This window comes from Danio rerio, chromosome 4, assembly GCF_052040795.2.
Source record: "Danio rerio strain M-AB ecotype USA chromosome 4, GRCz13ab, whole genome shotgun sequence".
In the NCBI taxonomy this organism is placed as follows: Eukaryota; Metazoa; Chordata; class Actinopteri; order Cypriniformes; family Danionidae; genus Danio; species Danio rerio.
Window position 1 is genome coordinate 107,501 of NC_141024.2, and position 12,500 is coordinate 120,000.

The 12,500-nt window shown below is 51.1% G+C and overlaps 2 protein-coding genes across 24 annotated transcripts in view; one reads left to right on the forward strand and one right to left on the reverse strand.

Moving 5' to 3' along the window:
• The window catches only part of phtf2 (putative homeodomain transcription factor 2), a 17,812-nt gene extending 11,683 nt beyond the window's left edge, over positions 1 to 6,129 (forward strand). For 3 of the 20 annotated variants that reach the window (XM_087246473.1, NM_001442128.1, NM_001442129.1), the window contains 12 exons: positions 262 to 423; positions 963 to 1,146; positions 1,335 to 1,493; positions 1,971 to 2,195; positions 3,522 to 3,650; positions 3,723 to 3,983; positions 4,098 to 4,229; positions 4,307 to 4,393; positions 4,493 to 4,648; positions 4,741 to 4,836; positions 5,043 to 5,168; positions 5,253 to 6,129. In XM_087246473.1, the coding sequence (XP_087102599.1) occupies positions 262 to 423; positions 963 to 1,146; positions 1,335 to 1,493; positions 1,971 to 2,195; positions 3,522 to 3,650; positions 3,723 to 3,983; positions 4,098 to 4,229; positions 4,307 to 4,393; positions 4,493 to 4,648; positions 4,741 to 4,836; positions 5,043 to 5,168; positions 5,253 to 5,273 (1,738 nt within the window). In that variant the 3' untranslated portion in view covers positions 5,274 to 6,129. The remainder of the gene's footprint in view (positions 1 to 261; positions 424 to 962; positions 1,147 to 1,334; positions 1,494 to 1,970; positions 2,196 to 3,521; positions 3,651 to 3,722; positions 3,984 to 4,097; positions 4,230 to 4,306; positions 4,394 to 4,492; positions 4,649 to 4,740; positions 4,837 to 5,042; positions 5,169 to 5,252) is intronic. The other 17 variants (XM_087246475.1, XM_087246471.1, XM_087246474.1 and 14 more) reach the window with 7 other exon arrangements.
• Positions 6,130 to 6,269: 140 nt separating this feature from the next.
• The window catches only part of prr5b (proline rich 5b (renal)), an 11,072-nt gene continuing 4,841 nt past the window's right edge, over positions 6,270 to 12,500 (reverse strand). For all 4 annotated transcript variants that reach the window (XM_087247720.1, XM_087247719.1, XM_087247718.1 and 1 more), the window contains 5 exons: positions 12,455 to 12,500; positions 9,829 to 9,920; positions 8,948 to 9,088; positions 8,659 to 8,797; positions 6,270 to 8,566 (listed from right to left, as the gene is read on the reverse strand). The exon at positions 12,455 to 12,500 is cut by the window's right edge and continues 12 nt beyond it. In XM_087247720.1, coding sequence (XP_087103846.1) covers positions 8,169 to 8,566; positions 8,659 to 8,797; positions 8,948 to 9,088; positions 9,829 to 9,920; positions 12,455 to 12,500 — 816 coding nt within the window. In that variant the 3' untranslated portion in view covers positions 6,270 to 8,168. The remainder of the gene's footprint in view (positions 8,567 to 8,658; positions 8,798 to 8,947; positions 9,089 to 9,828; positions 9,921 to 12,454) is intronic.

The window sequence follows — 12,500 nt, forward strand, 5'->3', positions numbered from 1 at the left end:
AGACGCTGGACTGACCTGCCTGCAGTCCTGACCTGTCTCCAGTAGAGAATCTGTGGTGAATTATGAAGCTTGTTTGCAGGAAGAATGACTCACATCATGACAGTAGTGTACTATGTAGTATAGAAGTGTGTGATTTAGGACACAGCCTGCCTCTGTTCCTCTGCTCTCCGTCAGCTCTTCTTCTGTTTCTCCTCCTGGTTTACCTGTTCTGAGTGTTCTGCACTGTTGCTGTGTGTGTGTGTGTGTGTTTGTGTGGTAAAGGCGGTTAAGGAAAGCGCTGCGAGTGGACGTGCGCAGGGATTGTGACGGCTCCAGCACCACTGACTCCCCGCAGGAGGGGGCGCCGCTGGGCTCGGGCTCCGCCAGCTCACACTGCCTCCTCACAGCGCTGCGCAAGCTCTACACACACATCTGTACAGCGGGGTGTGTATTACTGTACACACACACACACACACACACATCTGCACAGTGGGTTGTGTATTACTGTACACACACACACACACACACATATCTGCACAGTGGGGTGTGTATTACTGTTCACACACAGACACACACACACATATCTGTACAGCAGGGTGTGTATTACTGTACACACACACACACACACATCTGCACAGTGGGGTGTGTATTACTGTACACACACAGACACACACACACACACAATCTGCACAGTGGGGTGTGTATTACTGTGTCTCTCCTGCAGGACCACACACACACACACACACACACACACACACACACACACACACACACACTATGTACTGATCTCTGTACAGCGGGGTGAGTATTTCATCTCTTTTACAGTGCCACAACACCCCCCCAACCACACACACACACGCACGCACGCGCACACACACATGGGGATTTTGTGGCCCTGCTGTTTCTCTGCTGTGTGTGTGTGTGTGTGTCTGGCTCCACACTCCTGTACCTGCTCACCTTCAGGTCCTCTTTTGCTCCTCCAGCAGGTCCCGAAAGGCGAAGCTGTCGATGGATAAATCCACGGAGACGGACAACGGTTACGTGTCTCTGGACGGACGCATCACCAGCCGGAGCAGCGAGGAGCGACTGCAGCACGACACACACTGCGACCTGCTGCGTACACACACACCACTGCTGCCACCACCGCCCCCGCCGCACACTGGGAAGGTGAACACACACACAAATACTTAGAAACATACACAAAGAGACACACACACACACACACACACACACACACACACTAATGTGACTGTAGGCAGATGTGAGTCCTCAGGACAGACCAGCGTCCTCATAAACACACCGCACTGTGCACGTGTGTGTCCTCATAAATCACACTCACCTGTTCTCGTCCGCAGTGTGTGTCGGAGGCTGCAGGTGTGCGTGCGGGCCACAATCTGTCAGACGAGGCGTCCAGTGAAGAAGATCCAGAGAACTACAGCGCCGTCCGCAAGAGCAGCGACTGCACACTGCGCAACCGCAAACACACACACTACAAGAAGATGTACAGCGCAGAGGTAAACACACACACACTGCACAACCGCAAACACACACACTACAAGAAGATGTACAGCGCAGAGGTACACACACACACACACTGCACAACCGCAAACACACACACTACAAGAAGATGTACAGCGCAGAGGTACACACACACACACTGCGCAACTGCAAACACACACACTACAAGAAGATGTACAGCGCAGAGGTACACACACACACACACTGCACAACCGCAAACACACACACTACAAGAAGATGTACAGCGCAGAGGTACACACACACACACTGCGCAACTGCAAACACACACACTACAAGAAGATGTACAGTGCAGAGGTACACACACACACACACACACACACACACACACACACACACACACACACACACACACTGCGCAACCGCAAACACACACACTACAAGAAGATGTACAGCGCAGAGGTAAACACACACTTACTCACACACACTCTCTCTCTCTCTCTCTCCTCCTGCAGGACGCAGTGGCGTGTGGCGCCGGCTGTAGTCCGCGCTGCTGCAGCATGCGTGCGCAGGACTCGTGCAGTGTGCGGCAGGAGTCGGAGACGGAGGATGTGCTGTGGGAGGAGTTCCTGCACTGCGCTGAGTGCCGCTCGTCCTGCAGCAGCGAGACCGACGCAGACACCACAGCAGCAGTGTGTGCGTCCGCCAAGAAGGAGTTCAGGGACGACCCCTTCCAGCAGGTGCGCTCACAAACACACAACCACACACACACACACACACACACACACACACACACACGCACACACACAGAGAGTTATAGCTGTTTGGCAGATGCTGATGGTCTGATGCTGATGGTCTGATGTTGATGATCTGATGCTGATGGTCTGATGTTGATGGTCTGATGCTGATGGTCTGATGTTGATGGTCTGATGTTGATGGTCTGATGTTGATGGTCTGATGCTGATGGTCTGATGCTGATGGTCTGATGTTGATGGTCTGATGTTGATGATCTGATGCTGATGGTCTGATGTTGATGGTCTGATGCTGATGGTCTGATGTTGATGGTCTGATGTTGATGGTCTGATGTTGATGGTCTGATGCTGATGGTCTGATGTTGATGGTCTGATGCTGATGGTCTGATGCTGATGGTCTGATGCTGATGGTCTGATGTTGATGGTCTGATGCTGATGGTCTGATGCTGATGGTCTGATGCTGATGGTCTGATGTTGATGATCTGATGCTGATGGTCTGATGTTGATGATCTGATGTTGATGGTCTGATGCTGATGGTCTGATGCTGATGGTCTGATGTTGATGGTCTGATGCTGATGGTCTGATGTTGATGGTCTGATGCTGATGGTCTGATGTTGATGGTCTGATGTTGATGGTCTGATGCTGATGGTCTGATGCTGATGGTCTGATGCTGATGGTCTGATGCTGATGGTCTGATGCTGATGGTCTGATGTTGATGGTCTGATGCTGATGGTCTGATGTTGATGGTCTGATGCTGATGGTCTGATGTTGATGGTCTGATGTTGATGGTCTGATGTTGATGATCTGATGCTGATGGTCTGATGTTGATGGTCTGATGCTGATGGTCTGATGTTGATGGTCTGATGCTGATGGTCTGATGTTGATGGTCTGATGCTGATGGTCTGATGTTGATGGTCTGATGTTGATGGTCTGATGCTGATGGTCTGATGCTGATGGTCTGATGCTGATGGTCTGATGCTGATGGTCTGATGCTGATGGTCTGATGTTGATGGTCTGATGCTGATGGTCTGATGTTGATGGTCTGATGCTGATGGTCTGATGTTGATGGTCTGATGTTGATGGTCTGATGTTGATGATCTGATGCTGATGGTCTGATGTTGATGGTCTGATGCTGATGGTCTGATGCTGATGGTCTGATGCTGATGGTCTGATGCTGATGGTCTGATGCTGATGGTCTGATGCTGATGGTCTGATGTTGATGGTCTGATGCTAATGGTCTGATGTTGATGGTCTGATGTTGATGGTCTGATGTTGATGGTCTGATGCTGATGGTCTGATGTTGTCTGTGTTCAGGGTCACCTGCCGTGGCTGCACAGCTCTAACCCGGGTCTGGAGCGCGTCAGTGCAATCGTGTGGGAAGGAAACGAGTGCAAGAAAGCAGAGATGTCTGTGCTGGAGATCAGCGGCATGATCATGAACAGGGTGAGTGTGTGTGTGTGTGTGCGCTTGCGTGCGTGTATGTGTGTGAACCTGTTCTCCTCTGTCCTCCTGCAGGTCAATCTCTACACCCCGGGCGTGGGTTATCAGATCCTGGGCAGTGTGGTGTGTGTGGCTCTGGGCGTGACGCCGCTGCTGTTCCGGCTCTTCCAGCACAGGGATGTGGATCAGCTGTCGGCTGCTGAGCTGCTGCAGGCGGCGCTGGGCTCTGCTGACCCGCTGCTGCAGGCCACCGTCATCATCAGCCTGCTGGTCCGGGTCTGCCTCGTCTGGCTCTTCTTCTTCCTGCTCAGCGTCGCAGAGAGGACCTACAGACAGGTGAGCTGAGCAATGATCACACCTGCACTGGGTCTGTCAGTGTTCTGCTTCACTCACAGCTTTACTCAGACGTGTGTGTGTGTGTGTGTGTGTGTGTGTGTGTGTGTGTTTCAGCGCCTGCTGTTTGCGAAGCTGTTTGGTCACCTGACCTCGGCGCGGAGAGCCAGAAAATCTGAAGTTCCTCATTTCCGGCTGAAGAAGGTGCAGAACATCAAGATGTGGCTGTCGCTGCGCTCATACCTGAAGGTACACACACACACACACTCACTGCTCCTCATACACACACTCATCTAATCTCTCTCTCTCTCTCGGTGTGTGTGCAGCGTCGGGGGCCGCAGCGCTCTGTGGATGTGATCGTGTCGTCTGCGTTTCTGCTCACACTGTCGGTGGTGTTCATCTGCTGCGCACAGGTCAGTGTGTGTGCGAGACTGTGTGTGTGTGTGTGTGCTGATGAAGTGTGTGTTCACTGCCGGACTGTGTGTGTGTGTGTGTGTGTGTGTGTCCTGCAGCTGCTGCACGTGCACGAGACGTTCCTGGAGTTCCACTATAACTGGGAGCTGCTGATCTGGAGTGTGTCGCTGTCGCTCTACCTGCTGCGCTTCGTCACACTCGGCTCCGAGACCAGCAAGAAGTACAGCAACACCTCCATCCTGCTGACCGAGCAGGTGCGCACACACACACACAGTCACATACACACACACTATCACTCCTCCTCTCTGTAACCCCCCTCCTCCTCCTCCGCGTTGGTCTCTTCCAGATTAACCTCTACTTGAAAATGGAGAAGAAACCAAACAAGAAGGAGGAGCTGACCCTGGTCAACAACGTGCTCAAGCTGGCCACCAAACTACTGAAGGTCAGCGCTGTGTGTGTGTGTGTGAGTGAGTGTGTGTGTGTGTGAGTGTGTGTGTGTGTGTGAGTGTGAGTGTGACTGTGTGTGTGTGTGACTGTGTGTGTGTGTGTGAGTGTGTGTGTGTGTGAGTGTGTGTGTGTGAGTGTGTGTGAGTGTGTGTAGCAGACGCAGAGCAGTAGGCTGACCGTGTGTGTGTGTGTGTGTTGCAGGAGCTGGACGCCCCGTTCCGCCTGTACGGTCTGACCATGAACCCTCTGCTCTACAACATCACTCAGGTGGTCATCCTGTCCGCGGTGTCCGGCGTCATCAGTGACCTGCTGGGCTTCAACCTCAAGGTACTGCTGCACACACACACACACACACTCTCTTACACTGCTCTGCTAACCGGCTCTCTCTCTCTCTCTCTCTGTGTGTTTCAGCTGTGGAAGATTAAGTCATGACGCTGCGGTGTGTGTGTGTGTGTGTGTGTGTGTGTGTGCCTCCGCACCGCCGCCGCTCCATCAGTTCTGTGCAATCACATATTTATTTACCTGTCAGTGTTTTACTCTCGAGTGTTGGGTTAGCTGTTACAGTTTAGCTGGACGTGACGTTCTCATAGGAAGATGATCAGCAGTGCGCACACACAAACACACACACACACACACACACACACACACACACAGTCTGCTGCACTCAAGGGTTACTGAAAGGAGAGATGAAGGACTAAGAGGACCCAGAGATTATGGATTCATAATTCATGGACACACACACACACACACACACACACACACACACACACACAGGAACTGCTGTTTTGCAACTGTCTGTGTTTTCATTGGTTGGCAGAGGTCAGCTGACTCCCCTTTTGCTCTGGGTGTTCTCAGCAATAATGTTTCTGTAACACACACACACACACACACACACACACACACACACTCCATCGCTCTGCTTAAGTGTGTGTGTGGTGAGCAGGTGAAAGCCTCAATAATGTGCACTTTAAAGCAGAGATGTTGCGTCTGAAGCGTCGTGCCGCGCGGGGGTGTGTGTGTGTGTTCTGTACGCGCGGCGGGACGCACATGACCAAAGTGTTTGTTAGTTAGTTACTGATGATGATGATGATGATGATGATGATGATGATGAATGTATCGGGGACTCTGTCTGTTACGTTTATACGTGTGTTTCTGTCTGCTCTGCTGTGGAATCTCCTGTTACAGTGTAAACACTATCTGAGCGTGTGTGTGTCAGGTGTGTGACGGTACGACAGAGCTGTGTGTCACTGTTCAACATGCTGGAGGAAATAAAGCTCATCAAACCGTCCACAGTGCAGACATTCAGCAGACATTCAGCACATACGGGGACATACGAGCAGTTCCTGACCCTGAGATCACACACACACACACACACACACACACACACACACACACACACACAGAGTAATGATCAGTAATCAGCAGTGGTTCAGCTCCTCTGTGTCAGGGTTTGCTTTATTTCCTCATGAGTGTTCATCTCTGCACATCAGTAGAGGAGAGCAGTGATCACGCTGGACATCAGCTCTACAGCAGCGCAGGTCAGTCACACACACACACACACACACACACATCACAGTCTCGCATTCCTCTGATGATGATGATGATGAAGACTCGTCATGTGTTTGAGCAGTCCTGATGTGTGACGAGTGGTGTGTGTGTGTGTGTGTGTGTGTGTGTGTGTTCCTCCAGAGCAGTGGTGTCAGCGGCGTCTCCCAGCACAGCCACACACTCGCCTCTGCTGCTCTCCTGTGTGTGTGTGTCATTACTGACACCGTCACCATAGTGATGACAGCCAATCACGTCCGGCCTGGACCGCGACACACACGGGTGCAGCAGCAGCAGCGGTGTGTACAGATGTACATAAAGGCTGGTCAGGAGATTACCATGCTGCTACTCTCTGCTGCTGCTCAAATGTGATTGGCTAGCTCCTGTACTAGTATTTGCATAAAGCGATCTGATTGGATGACAGTTAACCGTACCTCAACATACCCCCAATTCAGTTGGGCAACACTTGACGTCACTCTTCTGAAACAGGAGATGTAATCACAGACCCCCCCCCCTCCCTCCCCCCTCCCTGATCAGTGTGCCGCTGTGTGCTGTTCTGCATTTACTGCCATCCAGCCGCAGTAATACCACAGTAAAATAATTCAGCCGCAGTAATACCAGAGGAAAATAACTCAATCTAAACCCGCTACAACAGCCAATGAGGAGTGTTCATCATCTGAGGAGGATGCTGCAGTTCTGCGCTCAGATACTTCAGTGTGTTCAATCAGACTCTGTGCAAAAATGACACCAGGAGCCCTGAGGGACAGGCAGTGCAGTCTAGGGGGCGCTCTCAGGGGTTAGTGGTGTCAGCAGGGGCTAGTGGGTCTAGAAAAGGTGGGAGGGTCAATGGGTCTTCAGGGGTTCAGTTGGGGTAAGGAGGATCATTCGGGGTGTGGGGGTGTCAGCGGGGGTGGGAGGACAGTTGGAATGAGATTGGTCAGTGAGGCTCTAGGGATCAATGGGGACAGTGGGGTTCAGTCAATGGGGGTAGGGGGAGACAATGTTTTCACTGGGGGTAGGGGGAGACAGTGTTGTCAAGGGGGGGTAGGGGGAGTCAATGGGGTTAGGGGGAGACAGTGTTGTCAGTGGGGGTAGGGGGAGACAATGTTGTCAGTGGGGGTAGGGGGAGTCAATGTTGTCAGTGGGGGTAGGGGGAGACAGTGTTGTCAGTGGGGGTAGGGGGAGACAGTGTTGTCAGTGGGGGGGTAGGGGGAGTCAATGGGGTTAGGGGGAGACAGTGTTGTCAGTGGGGGTAGGGGGAGACAATGTTGTCAGTGGGGGTAGGGGGAGACAGTGTTGTCAGTGGGGGGGTAGGGGGAGTCAATGGGGTTAGGGGGAGACAGTGTTGTCAGTGGGGGTAGGGGGAGACAATGTTGTCAGTGGGGGTAGGGGAGACAGTGTTGTCAGTGGGGGTAGGGGGAGACAATGTTGTCAGTGGGGGTAGGGGAGACAGTGTTGTCAAGGGGGGGTAGGGGGAGTCAATGGGGTTAGGGGGAGACAGTGTTGTCAGTGGGGTTAGGGGGAGACAGTGTTGTCAGTGGGGTTAGGGGGAGACAGTGTTGTCAGTGGGGTTAGGGGGAGACAGTGTTGTCAGTGGGGTTAGGGGGAGACAGTGTTGTCAGTGGGGTTAGGGGGAGACAGTGTTGTCAGTGGGGTTAGGGGGAGACAGTGTTGTCAGTGGGGTTAGGGGGAGACAGTGTTGTCAGTGGGGTTAGGGGGAGACAGTGTTGTCAAGGGGGGTAGGGAGAGACAGTGGGCTCCTGGTCAGGGTGGGTCAGTGAGTCAGGCCACACTCTCGCCCCCCTCACTGTCCTCAGGTGAGCCAGAGCACCGTTTGAAGTCGATGAAGATTCCTTCCATGTCAGAATCCGGGGCCTCCAGGGTCTGCTCCGCTGTGGGCTCCGGGCTGTAGGAGGCGCCCCTGGGGCCACGCTGTGGAAGTAATGGTGGAGATGGAGCCGGGAGGAGCTCATCCTCACACACTTCAACTGGCTCCTCCGCGCAGGATGTCATCTGGCAGACGGAGTGACGTCGCACACACACACTCGCCCCTGTGCTGCTCTCACACTCGTACTCCGCCACCGGAGTCAGCAGCGGCACGTTATAACTCTGAGAGCGAACCACTGGGTGTTTAGCTGGAGCGGGGCTTCCGCGGGGCCGGTGGAGTAGCAGACGCTTCTCTGATGAGGAGGAGGAGCACAGCGGGGAGTGAGTGTGTGTGTGAGAGAGAGAGAGAGAGAGAGAAAGTGTGTGTGTGTGTGTGTGTGCTCACCCAGTACGCAGCAGCAGTGTGTGAGCGTGCCGTCGCTGCAGTAGAGTCCGTGTGTGCTCAGGTATGGTGACACCACCCTCTGCAGCAGCGCCTCCAGCTTCAGGTAATCTCCGCTCACACCTTTACACTCGTGCACACCCTGAGGCCAGCAGCCAATCAGAACACAGACTCAGTCAGACAGGTGAGCTTCCCTCTACACCTGCAGCGTCAGGACTAACCTGATGCAGATACCGGAGCGTTGTGTAATCAACTCACACACACACACACACACACACACACACACACACACCTGCAGCACCAGCAGCATCTGTGTAATGGAGGGTGGTATGCGTGCACGCGGCCGGCTCAAAGCCTCCTCCAGCTTCATGTTGAGGGTGATGATGTTCCTGAAGTGCAGGAGAGCCAGCTGACGCACCGACGGCTCCTTACCCTACACACACACACACACACACACACACACACGAATCATATATACATCATACACGCATGCAAATCCCACACACAGCCAGTGCAGCCGGCGGGCCCCGAGTGCACTAACTGAGGGTGGTGATGGTGTTGATCATGCAGTAGTGTACTAGCGGCGGCTGCAGGACACGAGGCCACCGCAACAGCAGCAGCAGCACGCTCAATCACAGCACAGCACACGGCTCTCTGCAGCAGAGACAACAAGAGAACAGAGGAGAGGAAAAGCAAGATGGAGGTAAAATGAGGAAAGGAAGATGAACTGTAGGCGTCTGCAAGCTAACACATCATGTCTGACAACGAACAAGAAATCTGTGTAGAAAAGCTTCTTAACTGCAGATATGCACATGAGTGGACTACACACACACACACTCTGAGCGAGAGCAGCAGCTGTGAGGTCATTGTAAGTGTTGATCTCTACTCTTCTGTTTGGCGCCATCTTGTGACTGATGCTGCTGCAGTCTGCATTCAGCCGGTGTTTCTGTCAGCCGTAAGTGCACCTCAGATTAATGTTTGTGTCTGATTGTGTAGTTTTTGTGGCCGGTAACAGTCGGGAACACACAGGCAGCTGTGTCTGCAGGGTAACATGCAGCAGCACAGCAGACCAAAGCAGAGGTGTGTGTTCAGATATAGTGTGTGTGAATGATCAAGCACTGATGAATATTCGCCATACCGGCTCCACCACTGCACTGAGCGGCGCTGCTGTACCTGCACAGGGTAGAAGATGGCCTGCAGAGTGGACAGAACATCACAGAAGAAGAAATCCCAGGTTTCTGCCAGAGAATCCAACAGCTTCTGACCTTCAAGCACACACACACACACACACACACACAAATATACACAGATTAGTGTAGCTGCACAAGGCCATTTTGCATCTGTAAAATTTATCAAAGGGTTATTCAATCATTCAGCTCAGTGTTCTGTGTGTGTAACAGTGTAGTTGAGGTGTGTAACACTGTAGTTGAGGTGTGTAACACTGTAGTTGAGGTGTGTAACAGTGTAGTTGAGGTGTGTAACACTGTAGTTGAGGTGTGTGACAGTGTAGTTTAGGTGTGTGACAGTGTAGTTGAGGTGTGTGAAAGTGTAGTTGAGGTGTGTGACAGTGTAGTTGAGGTGTGTGACAGTGTAGTTGAGGTGTGTAACAGTGTAGTTGAGGTGTGTAACACTGTAGTTGAGGTGTGTGAAAGTGTAGTTGAGGTGTGTGACACTGTAGTTGAGGTGTGTGAAAGTGTAGTTGAGGTGTGTGACAGTGTAGTTGAGGTGTGTGACAGTGTAGTTGAGGTGTGTGACAGTGTAGTTGAGGTGTGTATTAGTGTAGTTGAGGTGTGTAACGGTGTAGTTGAGGTGTGTAACGGTGTAGTTGAGGTGTGTATTAGTGTAGTTGAGGTGTGTAACGGTGTAGTTGAGGTGTGTAACGGTGTAGTTGAGGTGTGTATTAGTGTAGTTGAGGTGTGTAACACTGTAGTTGAGGTGTGTATTAGTGTAGTTGAGGTGTGTAACGGTGTAGTTGAGGTGTGTAACGGTGTAGTTGAGGTGTGTATTAGTGTAGTTGAGGTGTGTATTAGTGTAGTTGAGGTGTGTAACAGTGTAGTTGAGGTGTGTATTAGTGTAGTTGAGGTGTGTAACACTGTAGTTGAGGTGTGTGAAAGTGTAGTTGAGGTGTGTGACAGTGTAGTTGAGGTGTGTAACAGTGTAGTTGAGGTGTGTGACAGTGTAGTTGAGGTGTGTATTAGTGTAGTTGAGGTGTGTATTAGTGTAGTTGAGGTGTGTAACACTGTAGTTGAGGTGTGTGAAAGTGTAGTTGAGGTGTGTGACAGTGTAGTTGAGGTGTGTAACAGTGTAGTTGAGGTGTGTGACAGTGTAGTTGAGGTGTGTGACAGTGTAGTTGAGGTGTGTGAAAGTGTAGTTGAGGTGTGTGACAGTGTAGTTGAGGTGTGTAACACTGTAGTTGAGGTGTGTGAAAGTGTAGTTGAGGTGTGTGACAGTGTAGTTGAGGTGTGTGACACTGTAGTTGAGGTGTGTGAAAGTGTAGTTGAGGTGTGTGACAGTGTAGTTGAGGTGTGTGACAGTGTAGTTGAGGTGTGTGACAGTGTAGTTGAGGTGTGTAACAGTGTAGTTGAGGTGTGTATTAGTGTAGTTGAGGTGTGTAACGGTGTAGTTGAGGTGTGTATTAGTGTAGTTGAGGTGTGTAACACTGTAGTTGAGGTGTGTAACAGTGTAGTTGAGGTGTGTAACAGTGTAGTTGAGGTGTGTATTAGTGTAGTTGAGGTGTGTAACGGTGTAGTTGAGGTGTGTATTAGTGTAGTTGAGGTGTGTAACGGTGTAGTTGAGGTGTGTAACGGTGTAGTTGAGGTGTGTATTAGTGTAGTTGAGGTGTGTATTAGTGTAGTTGAGGTGTGTAACAGTGTAGTTGAGGTGTGTATTAGTGTAGTTGAGGTGTGTAACAGTGTAGTTGAGGTGTGTAACAGTGTAGTTGAGGTGTGTTAGTGTAGTTGAGGTGTGTTAGTGTAGTTGAGGTGTGTATTAGTGTAGTTGAGGTGTGTAACAGTGTAGTTGAGGTGTGTTAGTGTAGTTGAGGTGTGTTAGTGTAGTTGAGGTGTGTTAGTGTAGTTGAGGTGTGTATTAGTGTAGTTGAGGTGTGTATCAGTGTAGTTGAGGTGTGTATCAGTGTAGTTGAGGTGTGTGACAGTGTAGTTGAGGTGTGTTAGTGTAGTTGAGGTGTGTATTAGTGTAGTTGAGGTGTGTATCAGTGTAGTTGAGGTGTGTAACAGTGTAGTTGAGGTGTGTATTAGTGTAGTTGAGGTGTGTAACGGTGTAGTTGAGGTGTGTATCAGTGTAGTTGAGGTGTGTAACAGTGTAGTTGAGGTGTGTAACAGTGTAGTTGAGGTGTGTAACAGTGTAGTTGAGGTGTGTGACAGTGTAGTTGAGGTGTGTAACAGTGTAGTTGAGGTGTCTATTAGTGTAGTTGAGGTGTGTAACTGTGTAGTTGAGGTGTGTAACGGTGTAGTTGAAGTGTGTAACGGTGTAGTTGAGGTGTGTAACGGTGTAGTTTAGGTGTGTGACAGTGTAGTTGAGGTGTGTAACGGTGTAGTTGAGGTGTGTAACGGTGTAGTTTAGGTGTGTGACAGTGTAGTTGAGGTGTGTAGTAATCAGCATAATGTAGATCCAGCCAGTGGTTAATCAGAATAACTCTTCAGTCTTCTACAGCGGTGGCTGATGGACCTGGCGTGCTCTGTTCTGGGATCAGCACCGGCTGGATCTGCATTATCTCTTACATGAATGTGAGTATCTACACGGGTGTGAACAGGACACATGCAGCTCAGGAAGCAGCTACCTTCATAAAAGCGGATCTTATCTCTCAGAATCACCATTCCCTTGGT